Source organism: Stegostoma tigrinum, chromosome 1, assembly GCF_030684315.1.
Source record: "Stegostoma tigrinum isolate sSteTig4 chromosome 1, sSteTig4.hap1, whole genome shotgun sequence".
Classification (NCBI taxonomy): Eukaryota; Metazoa; Chordata; class Chondrichthyes; order Orectolobiformes; family Stegostomatidae; genus Stegostoma; species Stegostoma tigrinum.
Genome location: NC_081354.1, coordinates 19500154 through 19513273, shown reverse-complemented (window position 1 = coordinate 19513273; position 13120 = coordinate 19500154). Strand labels below are relative to the sequence as shown.

At 36.8% G+C, this 13120-nt stretch overlaps 1 protein-coding gene across 11 annotated transcripts in view; it reads right to left on the bottom strand.

The window, feature by feature from the left end:
- Positions 1-3073: 3073 nt before the first annotated feature.
- kiaa0232 (KIAA0232 ortholog) overlaps positions 3074-13120 on the bottom strand; it is a 104670-nt gene continuing 94623 nt past the window's right edge. For 10 of the 11 annotated variants that reach the window (XM_048541604.2, XM_048541623.1, XM_048541587.1 and 7 more), the window contains 4 exons: positions 12828-12917; positions 10830-10938; positions 7776-7870; positions 3074-5540 (listed from right to left, as the gene is read on the bottom strand). In XM_048541604.2, coding sequence (XP_048397561.1) covers positions 5358-5540; positions 7776-7870; positions 10830-10938; positions 12828-12917 — 477 coding nt within the window. In that variant the 3' untranslated portion in view covers positions 3074-5357. The remainder of the gene's footprint in view (positions 5541-7775; positions 7871-10829; positions 10939-12827; positions 12918-13120) is intronic. The other variant, XM_048541632.1, reaches the window with a different exon arrangement.

The window sequence follows — 13120 nt, the reverse complement described above, 5'->3', positions numbered from 1 at the left end:
TTATTAAATAACGTCTTTCTTTTTAGACTTGTGTTAACTCACATTCAGGCTTTTGTCAGTATGATCTAGAAATTTAAATTTTAAACTTACTCGTGCTTACAATAACAGAGGAATTTACTTTCTACCAGTCCACCTAATCAACTATTCCCTTTTTAATGCCCTTGGAAGGTCTTGGTGGAAGGATTGTAAACCAGCTGCACTGCAACGTTGGACTTCGAAGTAAAACTTTTGATATTACTTCAGCAGATCCACCCATTTTAATTCAAATTTCAGATTGTAAGAATGGAGGCTCATCACCTTTCTAGATACTCATGATCAGTGAACAGCATTCAGTTGATTTCATAGAGGGTTCCAACAACCATCTGTGAGAAAGCTTCATCTTCTTAGTTTGTAATGGTGGTGACATGGCCCACATCATCACATTGAACTTTAATGCTTTACACAGAATTTATCATTTTGTTTATCAATAAAACTGGAGGGTTATTTACTAGATAGTTTTATTAATTCACATAAGACACCATTGTAACAAGCAAAACTAAATGTGCAATAAATCCTGTACCATTTTTCAAACTTTCAGTGCACTCCAGCCTGTGGTTATGTATGTGACAGAATCCTAAAAGGGCGGTATGAACTCTCTTACTCTGAAGTAAAGGACTTCTCTTTCAAAAAAGAAAGCACACCTCTGAACTCCCACCCAAAAACTACAAACTTAAATCAGGTCATGAAGAAGCTGTCATAAAAGTATTAGAACTTAATAAATTCAAAATCTGCAACATAAAATTCAACTGTACATCACAGGGCCTGCTGCAATGCTTACTTGGCTTAAATCAAAAATGGGGGGTAAAAACTATCCAAAGTAAGTACTGAAGATCAATCCTTTTTGGTCTCAGTTGTCTGCCAAGCAAAGCAGGAGTGGTCCCTCAGATTTGAAGCCTGGGCCCATCCAACTCCAAATGTGGTTTTGATCTTTTGACAGTGTCTTTGGCTCTTTGTGCCTATCAGTCTCCCCCAAGTTCTCTGTTGCCTGATCATCACGTGGACCTATATTTTTCCAACAGTTAAAATTGATCTTCTTTACGGCTTTTAAATGATATAGACAAACTAATCTCTGATTCTTAAACATTGGAATATTCTATACATACATTGTATTAAAAAGACAGACTTGACACTTTCATTGATAATTTGTCGACCTGAGGGTTTTTAAAAAGAGAAATCTATACTCCATTCTAGTGGAAGCAATCGAATTGTCAGAGCTTCAACAGCATGTTCCTTTTTATCAGTAATTATAAATATATGTTTAAAAATGTTAGTATTAGGAAAATTCTCACTTGATGCATAATCATCCTGTTTTTTTGCAAACTTGGATTTCAAAGTGGAAGACCGACATGTAGTTTCAGTTGAAAGTTAGAAGATGAAGAAATGGCATTTAGTTTCATTTGTGATTTGTTCTGCAAGTAGTGCCAGAGTATCTGGAGGCTTGTTCAGATCTATTTAAGTGAGGTCTTTAAATCCTGGGAGGTAAGCAGTAAAAACAGTAACAGATTAAAAAAAACTGCTGACAGCTAGCTCAATATTTGAATAACGTCTGAGTCAGATGTTGTGCAGTTTATTCGGGGGAAGAGGAGGTTTGAGAGACATCAGAGATTCCCAAACAAGCTGAGCTGATAATATCCTGATTTAGATTGTAATATTTTCTCAAGGGTAACCAGCAATGTCCATATTTCACAAGTGAATAAAAAAAGTGGTTTTGAAGCAAGAGAAAATATCCAGAAGCAGAAAAACGTTGAGATGTCAGAGCAGAATATTTCTAATGAAGTTGCTGAAAGCATGAATTTAAAGGATATATGTTAAACAGCGTGTGAGCTGAGTTAGCATGTTTAAATATCACAGTAAGAGACATTAAGTAAAGAAATAGCATCAAGTGAATGAAGAAATGTCAAAAATAAACTGACTATTGCTATGTCAGCTGAACAAGCAGCTTTGTGGAGACAGGATGACACTTAACTGAGGTTCAACTGTCAGGTTGCTGTTTGGGCACAAGTTTTGAATCTTTCTTTCAGATCTTTGCAATACTTGTTGATACGTTTACAGACTTTTGTGTATATGTTCAATGACTGACCACCGTGGTAAACAAAATACCATATAAAACGTATGGTCTATCAAGTCAGGTGATATTGGATCTGGCTTGTCTAGTACTACCATTAGCTGGCATCTTAACACTCAATTAAGGCGCTTAAAAAGTTTTAAAAAAGCAACTGGACAGATAACATTGTTTTGGATTTGCACTGGAAATAGCATTTGTTGACAAATGGCATCAATGTTGGCTCTGATGCTTTTTATATTTTCATAGGTTGTGAACATGGATGGCAAGGCCAGCATTTGTTACGCATCCCCAAATACACCCAAAGAGACAGTGAGCTGCTTTCTTGAACTGTAGCATGTGGTGGTACAGGTACAGCCACAGCCACCTGCTGGGAAGGGAGTTACAGGATTTTTACCCAACAGTGAACAAATGTTCCAAGCCAGTGTAGGGTGTAGCTTGGAGAAGAATCCTCAAAAACTGGAGTTCTCATGTCTGCTATCCTTTCCCTGCTGAATGGGAGAAAATCACTAATTTCGAAGGTGCTGTCAAAAGAGGCTTGGCAAGTTGGTGCTGTGCTATGTCAGGCAACACTGATGTCAACCACACAAATTATGACTACTTTTGTGCAAGACGAGATAAATACTAACTTCTATTGAATTTTGACCAATAAAGTACCAGCATTTTTGGCCCAAGGTGAGGAATTGAGTGAAAAAAAAAAATAGGTCTCCTCACAAATACACCTAGATTGGGACAATTTGTGGTTTAACTCTAACCTTCAAAAGACAGATCTGCAGTTGTTTGGAATCTGTCTGCCAACATCATTAACAGGAGATTTTTAGAAGACATTAGACAGATGATGTGCCTTATGTCCCTTGAGTAAATCACTGCCTAAGATTAGGTCTCAACGAATAATTAGTCATTACCCAACTGAACCTCGTTTTAAAAATCATTATTTAAATGAATATTGCAAAAAGAAACAAATATTGCTCATTGGATTTTACTGGAGTCTTTATTTAGGTGTAAAGTAATTCCACAATGAAACAAAATCAGTTACTCTGGTATACATGAAATCAGAGAACAATACAACCACTAAGCAAAAATTAGAAAAAGGCCAACAACTGAGAAATGGGGAACTCAGGTTTCAGTGCTATTGTATGCACTATTCTACAGTGAGTTCTATGTTCTCTTTTCAACCTGCTTACAAGAGACGACAAATAAAACTCTCCCCCTACCATTTCTTAAGCCACTCAGTTGAAAACCTGACCATAAGAAACTTGAAATCACATTTCTCAAACTATCCCAATTGAGTGCTGCTTTTTGTTTTTTGAATCATGTAAATATGGAAACTAGTACAGGTGACGTGTGTAAACATTTCATTATATGCCCTAACCCACTTCTTAAGCCTCCTCTTCTTTCCCAAGATGATAGACATTATGTTACTTTTTTTTGCCAGGCTCATGCATCACCTCACATGAAGACTTTTCTCGTCTGTATAAGCAGCTCTAAAAAGAAATTATAACTTAAGCAAAATAATCTAGAGGAGGCTTTCAATCCTCTCTTCTTATTAACATCCATAGCCATTTTAAAAAATTCTGTAACCCTACTTAAAACAATGGTTATGAATTTCTTAAAGCTGTATCATTTGTTTTTGCTAGTTTACATAAGCTGTTTCAAATAAAATAATCTCCAATTGAAAATTAGTCTACAGAAAAGGGCCCTGATAAATGTTTTGTAAAATTTAAAATTTTAATGCCTAAAACTGCTGACTGTTTCACTGCACAGAGCATCATAGTCATCTTGACAAACTTATGTGCAAACTATTATTCCATACTTTACATTTGGCTTATACATGCCAACAAAAAAATAATGTTGCAGCTTAGAACAGTTCTGGATGCTGAGTTTATCCCAAAGCTAATTCAACTCAATCCTTCTACTTTCTTATTATAATATTAATTATCACCATGATAAGTTCTGTGGTTACTCGGTTCCTAATATAAATTCAAGTTCAGGAAAACAACTTGAATTTTTGATCTGTCGTAACCAGCGATTACCGTCATGGGATCCAGGTTACCAGTCATGAAGTTGAAAACACTCATGACTCGTCATACCTGGTAACCAGAATATTGTTTTCCCTTGGCTTTTCATTTTGCAGATTCAAAGCTCAAGGTTGTGACAGATATTCAACAATTACACTATGATGTCAAAGTGATGTTTGTGACACCAGTGTTACAAAATAAGGGAAAAAAAATCTCAAAGCAAGCCACATGAAGCAACAATCACTACTGCAGTCACACATGTAAATGAGATTAAGTTTTAAATCTACACTTGGTTCTTGCCGTCAGCACAAGTAAAATGCCAGAATGGTTTCTCACACCTCTCCAAAACACAAACGAATTCTGCTAAGATCTACAAAATCACAGCCACGACATGAACTAACTGCATTGGCTCAGGATTTCTCACAACTAGAATCCACGGCTTTACCAACTGTTTAGTATTCATGTCTAAGCTCAAGTAATAAGTGTCATTCAGTTTGATCAACCGAAACCTTCACACTGAAACCTTTCCCATAACTTTGTAGAATCCTGAACTTTCACAGTTAGCAGTTCACAAGCCATACTCAATAAACTTGTTAATTTTATGAAAATGCATTTAGAATCATCCAGGAAAAAAAGTATTTATACTTATTTTGGCTCTAAAGCACAATCTTGTCATTCCTACTTTGAAGTGAGTTTACAGGTTTCAATTAGATGATTTAAATCTATTCATCCATGCTGTTCTCCTGCATTCAGAAAGGCACTGATCTAGTTATGCAAAAAGTTTAGCTTGAAGTATTTATCTCCCAATTCTTCTACAACAAAGCATTATACTGTGCCATATGCTAAGAGCCTCTGAATAGCAGAAGTTGTAGTCAACATAGTTGTCCTAGTGACAATGGTAGTCCTACAGTAGTAATGAAAGCCGTAGTAATTAATCAGCAAAATAAGCATTGATGCTAGTTAGATAGGCACATGCACAATCATTCTTTGACAAACACAACCTATACTAGTTGAAAAAGCCAAGGTTTCAATAAACTATCTTAATTAGTTTTCTGTCACGGTATTGCATTCAATGCCTAACAGTGAAACCTACAAGAAGAGAAAGATAAATACCTATCTAAAGCAGTTAAATGAAAAGAAAACTATAGTTTTTTTTGAAGAGCAATAAGTTCTCAACAAGAGAGTTGTGAACTTATCAAAAGGGTAGTTGCTTTCAAGCTGGAAACAGCTAAGTAGAATTAAAGATGTGTGCGAGAAAAAAGCTCTTCATCTGGAGGGTCATCCCAGTCACTTCCGCCTTCTGAAGCGGTTTCATCTGAGCTTGAACAGTCACTGGAGAAAAGTTTCCTGCGGATGACAGCTGACCTCCCTCTAGTGTCATGCTGTACTCTGCAGTTCACCTCACAGGCTGCTGTAGTCTGCTGAGATAGAAAAACATAACATTCAATTTTTTTTTAATGTTTAATAAAATCATTTTTATTCTTCCCTCAATCACCTCCATAAATTAAAACAGCAAGTTCTCTTATAGCAATCATAAAATATCATTTTACTCAAGATATGATTGATTTCTGTGGTTGCATCGGAGGCAACTCATCTTAGTGACCCGAATTCTGTAAGTCAATGGCTGACATTGAAGAAAACTACCTACACAGATTTAACGATTTCTGAAGCATGAATTTCACCTTTCCTGGAGGTCAATTCAATTCTGGCACTAAGGGAGATCCTGGCTTCCAGCAAATGTGGAGTTATCCAGCAAATGTGGAGTTATCAAGCAAGCACAGCAACCAATTAGAAGCAAATAATATAAGTATGCTGGAAACCAGAAATAGAAATTGAAAATGCTCAATAAACTCAGCAGGTCTGGGAGCATCTGTGGAGAGAGAAACAGTTACCATTTCCAGTGTGATTTGCTTCCAGAATTGCTGAGTTTTTCCAGCACTTTGCTGCAACAAAGCAAACAAACCAAGTCAGTTAAGTTGAAAAATTCTCTGGGACAGCAAACCGAAACAAGAACAAAAACACTGACTATCCAAATTCTAATCATTTCATAACATAGAAGAAAAAGTCATGTATATGGATTTAAGGCAGAAACTGGAACATTCAATTAAAGATTAAAAAATGAACTTCTGTCACAACTGAAAAGTTTGAGACTGGTCCGTTTGTTTAGCAAGTGGCACAAAAATTGTTAAAAAGTAAGTAGTCCAGCTACAAGCATTCAAAAAGGCATTTCCTCCCTGCAGAAAGATTTAAAAAAAAGGAAAGTCATGTTGATCCATTGACGTTTGAACATTTCCATCTGAAGCTTTCGTCAGCATACTCCATGGAAAATAAGCAAAGTATTGAGAGTTACTGCTGAAATTCTGAATTTAATTGTGTATACTGATGTCAAAAGTTACTTGTGATTTCAAATTCGTAAAGACAGCAAATAGGGATTTGTACTATTACAACTGCACAACCTTAATCAATATTTAATATCTGAATGAAAATAAAGGATTTACATTTCTGACCTAAAAGGGGCCAGTTAAATTAATTGACTGGACAGCTGGCTTGTAATACAGAGTGACATAAACAGTCTGGGTTGAATTCACATTGTAGCTGAGGTTACTGTGAAGATTGCTTCTCCTCAGGTGTGGTGACCCTCAGGTTAAACTCACCACTAGGCATCTGTCTCTAATGAGAGCAGCCCAATTGTCCTCTGACTTCTGAGTTTATCTTTACCTGACCAAAATATGAAATATAACCTAGCTCAGCTTTATTTATGTGGATATGTAGTATACTGTGCTTCCTTAATTGTTGCAATGGGAGACTGTTAAATCATCAATCATTGGTCAGGAATTCAATGTGTGAAATTACATTATTAAAAAGCTCTAGTTGGTTCTTTTTAATGCTCACTATTGTGTGCTATATTTATGGCAGGTTAAAACATTAACAAATGACCCAATTTCATGTATTTCCTCTTTTGGCAAGCCTTGGCTACATCAAAGGCTCCCATTTAGTTTTGATCTGAGACAGCATAATGGGCTCCCTTCTCTCCAGAAGCAGCATACAGCAAACATGGAAAACTATGACCCCTTCACTGCACCAGTTTTGCTCCAGTTAATATATTTACATTTATTCCTTACCTGGTTTCTCCCTTGCCCCATCTCTTGTGATTTTGCCAATTCAGGAAATTTCACAGCCATTTGCAAGAAGGCATAGACTAAACAAGTTTATAATGATCCTATCTGAAGTTAGTCAAGAATACAAGCCTTCATCCCATCAGCCTAAACTAGAGATTTAACCTTGTCCAGAGTTTCAAAAACACAATGCAGGAAAACCCACTACCCTATCTTCAGCTTGTTTCTTAGTTAAATGAGGGGGATAATTTAACATTTAAAAAAAAGCAAACGTATTTCTAGATTTAAAAAAAAAAGGTCATTTTAGTATTGCACAACCATAATTGTGAATTGTACTTGTTGGTCATCTGTGCAAAACTGTGGTGATGCAATAGGTCTCGTACTTAGGTTAACTGTACCGGATACTGAACATTCAGTTCTTAAGAAAAACAGCTTAAAGTAAACACTGTAACTGTTATTCCATGTTAAGGGATTTATGTTTCAACACAAAGTTGAAACAATTATCTTTAGAAATAGATCTTTAACACTTGCTTAACTTACCAGGTCTAACTGGAGAAGACAATCTCCATTATGTGCATGTCCTCTTAAAATTGGACACTCAGCTCCATCCTTTTCCTTAGCATCAGTGTAGCATTCTAAAACAATAAGAACACAAAATTATTAAGTAGAAGCAACTTGTTAGTTTTTGGGAAAAAAAAACTGCCCTAGGTTTGTAATAAACAAAGAAAAATTTTATTTGGACTTGTGATAAACAGAAATTATGCAGAAAGGATAGAATTTCATATTTAAAATAAACTTTATAAGTTGAAGTGTGTCACCAGTGATTTTGTAATTAGTGAACAGAATTCTGCTTCTGGCTCACCAGATAGTTAAGTTATGCAACTACAATTCTTCCCATCTATTGTCAGAAACTGAAATGTGTCTTCACTGCTAAATCCTGAGCGCAGTAAAATAACTCTCCTGTTCACCTGTCCAAGCCTTAAAATACAATTCCACTTAGATGAATGACAGTAAAAGTCTTCTAGCAGATGCCGAGAGGCTGAGATTACAAATGCCAAAGCACTGAGCAAAATAATTTTGCACATTCAGATTTTCATTACGTAGCATCCTGCATCTTCCTAACATAACACCCAATGTGCTTTTTTTCATATAGAATGCCTACAGTGTGGAAATAGGCCCTTTGGCCCAACTTGTCCACACTGACCCTAAAAGCATCCCACCCAGACCCATCGAATCAACACATCCATGAACACTGGGGACAATTTAGCATGGCCAATCCACCTAGCCTGTTGAAAGATTGCAAAATTCTAACTCCACCAACCATTTCAGGACAATTCACACAGTAATTACTCAGATCTTAACATTATACTTAAAAATGCCTTTGAAAAGATTGTACTCTAGATTTAAACCATAGCATTAGAGCAGAGTTAAATGCAGAAATCCACTGGTTACTTTAAGCACTTTCCTTACCTCCTACTTCTGTTGAGGATTTAATTATTGTCACAGAAGGAGTTATAAAAATGAAAAATCATATCTTAAATTTAGTTGTTCTTCATCCTGGGCTTTTAAGTTCTCAAGCCCATATAAAATCTCTCGTTTGAGGACTTGTACCCTCTCCTCCATTTGTAGTAAATGCAGGCTCTCGTTGGCAAATCTATTGAGGGGAAAAGATGCACACCGAGAACCTGTGTTCTGGACTTCCCATCACATGACCACTTAGAGTCGTACCACAAGGAAACTGGCCCTTTGGTTCAACAGGTCTCTGTTGATTAAACATCCCACTCTGACCTAGTTCCAGCTGCAAGTATTTGGCCCATATGCTTCTAAAACCTTCCTTTTTGAAAAGCATCTGGATAGATCTATTATGTTGTTATTATACTTGCCTCCACCAATCCCTCTGGCAGCTCTTTCCATTCTCACCCTCCTTCTGTGAAGTTCTTGCCCTCGGGTCCTTTTTAAATACTCCCCCTCTCATCTTAAACCATCTCGTTTTGGACTTCACCACCTTAGCAAACAGACCTTGGATTTTCACTCTATCCATGCCCTCATGATTTTATAAACCTCTACAAGGTCACCCCTCAGCTTCAAATGCTCCAGGGGAACAAAGCCCCAGCCTCTTCAGTCTCTCTATGTGGCTCAAACCTTCCACTGCCAACACCATCCTTGTACATCTTTTCTGCACCCTGTCACGTTTAACATTGTTGCTATTGAAAGGCAACCAGAATTGTACACAGGATTCTAAAAATGGTCTCACCAGTATCCTGTACAGCCACAACATGACATCCCAATATGCAACTATTAGTGCAAATCAGGCTATGTCTCAGCAGACAGGGCAGTCAGACAACAATCTCAGGCCTCTGGCTGGCCATGCAATACAGTCCTGAAACAGCTGAGGCAGAAGCCATGTGTATTTACTAAGGGTCCTTTGTTTATCTTGCATAGAGTGCAGCCAGTAGTGAGCCACAAAGGGAGCTGTGAGGGAGAAGCTTGTCATAACCAGAGTGAAAAAACTGTGATATCACAGGAAAACCTTTACATTCACTAGCTGATAAGTAATTGCTAATTTAAAAATGTATTCTAAATTGGTTTCAGATTAAAAGTAAATTGGAGAAATATTTTAAAGATTAAAAAAGATACCAGTAGGATTTTTCTTTTAAAAAAAGATTAGAATCAGCACAGCAGCACATTACAAGGCATTTCAGCCTTAGTGTTAGGCACCCAGATTCAATTCCAGCCTTGGGTGACTGTGTGGAGCTTGCATGGTGTCCCAGTGTGTGTGGGGATTCTACAATATGTCTGGACTTCCAGAGGGCATTTGCTAACGTCACATGGGTTTGGGGGTAATTATTAGCTTGGATAAACACAGAGTATAAAAGTAGAGAAGGGTTGCTGAAACATACAAGGCTTTGTGAGACTGCACTCACTTCTGGTTCCTGTACTGGAGGAGGGATGTAGTTAAATTGGAGGCAGTGTGAAGATGATTTACTAGGTTGCTTTCAGAGGGAAGGGATTTCTTACATAGAGAGATTGAGCAGTTTAAGCTAATATTCTCTTGCATTCGGAAGGATGAAAGGAGATCTAATTGTGATTGAGGTGCTTGAGGGAATTCACAAAGTAGTTGTTGAGAGGATGTTTCCTCTTCTGGAGCAATCTACAATAAGAGGTCATACTTGTAGGATAAAGAGAAGCAGATTTAAATCAGAAAAACGGAGGAATAAATTCTCTCAACGGGTTGTGAATCTGTGAAATTCACTACCCTAGAGTGCAGTGGACGTATAAATTTGAGGAGACAGATTTTTAATTAGTAATGAGTTGAAGGGTTAAGGAGAGCAGGCAAGAAATTGGGGTTGAGACAGACATGAAATCAGCCATTATTGTATTCAGTGGCAGAGCATTCTCAGCTGAACTGCTTGCTCCTGCTCTTAGTTCTTAAAGCAGATTATTATTAAAAAGTCCAGAAACAGTCAAGTCCTGGCCCTTTCAATTAGCTGATGACAGATCAAGTGAAAAACATCTTTTTCTTGTATTCCTAAAAAAATCTGTTTATACTCCAGTTTTAAAATGTTGCCTTATGCCTAGATTTTATCAACTTGCCTGCACACTCGATCCTAGGAAATGGCTGTGGGTACAGTGTTTCTCGCCACCAGTCTGGTTCCTCCTTGCAGTCACTCTCTCCTTCCTGGTTCAAGTCTGAAGAGGGAACCTGCCATGACAAAACTAATACATCACTAAAATGTTTGAAAAGTCATTATTTTTCATTTACATCAAAGCACAAAATTTTGATCAATGTTTGCAAATTACTGCTTGTATACAGTGTAAAATATTTTGCGAAGAAGTCACAGAAAAACACAGAGGGTAAGAAAATTTCATCGGTTCTGTATTGGTAATTTCTCTTAACACTTGGTTAGAAATCATTAGTATTTATTACTTCCTCCTCTCTGGGCATTTAATCAGCCTATGCCATCTAGTATTTCAAATACTTTCATCAAAAGTTAATTCTACAACCTTCAATTCTGTGTTACGGCACCAACAGTAATTTGGAAGTCAGGTAAATGCTGTATAAGTGTGTTGACAGAAATTAGCAATCTAAGGAAGGAATGGTCACTTTCCTGACTTGCTTCAGGCATCATTTCCACTCACCACTAAATTCACAAGTAACCACAACTTCCTTTTATAGTAATCTAATATTGCATTTTACAATTATAACACAAAAAGTAGTGGTTCCTTACACAAAAGATATTAATGCACTCAACAATGGCTGAACTATAAGTTAGCCTAACTCTACATTCTAGTTTAAAGCCTTGTACAACTACTAACACCATGGAGAAGAGTGTAATGCAACTAGAAGTATACAGTAATTTTCAAGTAACAATTCTCATTGATTTCTGGACATTGTGTCTTCTATGGACAGAGATGATTCTCATCCTGAGAACTGATATCAAAACTCATTATACTCAGCCATTTTACAACTCGTTGTGGTATTACAGTCCATAGTTGATGGATTTGTCAACAAATACTGAATAGGGAAGTTTATCCAGACATAAATCCCAGCTCTGAAGACAAACTTTAAAAAAAAACAAACAGACTGCTTCACAGCCCATGTGGACAAGCTAGAAAAATTCTACATGCTGAATGCTTCACCTGAAGCCTCATATGAATGCTGCTCAATTATACTAGGTCACATCTATGCAACATTTCAAGAAGTAGAAACAACACACTGAAGGAAAAGAAAAATCTGTATTTGAAGATGTTACTTAAAAGTGGGCAAATTTCAGGTCTTGCTTTGGCTCATTAAAATTTCTTGTAACTCATTTAAACCCAACTCTTAATAGAAAAGCCAACTGCAAACTTGACACTTAAATTTCCTTATTGTCTAAAGCTGGTAAGATATCAGAACTGCAGCGAAAGACGGGTTTAATTAAAATCTCTAAATCTGCAAACAGATATGAAGTGGACTGCAAGAATATTAACCCAAATTTTGCTATAGCAGGCCATGTAACAGCGCTTTGACATCGGTGCCTTCAGTTCCAAAATGTTGCCCAGAAGTTGTCGAAAATGTAATATGTTGGGTCCAGAGAGATTTATAGTAATATTTAAATGAATAGGGTCTCCATTAACAGTGTGTTAAAAATGACAATGAGATTTAAACTTTAGAAAATAAACAACCAAGAATTGAAAGAAGTGTAAATCCAAAATGTTCATCCAATATGTAAGTAGATGTAAAAAAAAGTCGGGGGGGGGGGGGGGGGGGGGAGGGAAGACAAGAATTAAAAAGCACCTCAAACATGCAAAACCTTTAAGAATCAGACACCACACTTCAGGTGTCAGAGAAGCTGATTGATCAAAGAACTTATTCTAATTACTAATGCTAAATGTTTAGTTTGTGTCCATCTACATACCATAATGTGAATTGAATGTCATGAAATTAAGGCTGTAACAGACAGCAAAAACACATTTTGATAAAGTTAACTACAGAAAACAGCAACTTAGACAACTAGATTTACATATTCACGTTTTACAACAGGTCTGCCCTTGACCTGCAGTTGCTGTAACATCTATGCGTAAATAATTGTAAACACCATGGAACCTCACCGTTATTTTGGCAGCAGATTCTGGTTCATCATATTGACTGTTCTTTCCTTGAACACTGATTGCCGGCTGCCAGTCTCCTTGGAAAACTACCTAAATGAGTGGAAAAAAAACGACTGGTTTGAAGAATGAGAAGTTAGTAGAAATTGTAGTTTCAGCATTAGCCACAACCATGGTTTTTTGATGTAGATACATTACAATGCTACTATTTTGATCCCTTGACAGTTGATTAGAAAAATCAGTTTAGAATTTTCCTAAGTAACTTAAGCATTCGAGCCTACAATGATTCAACGTGG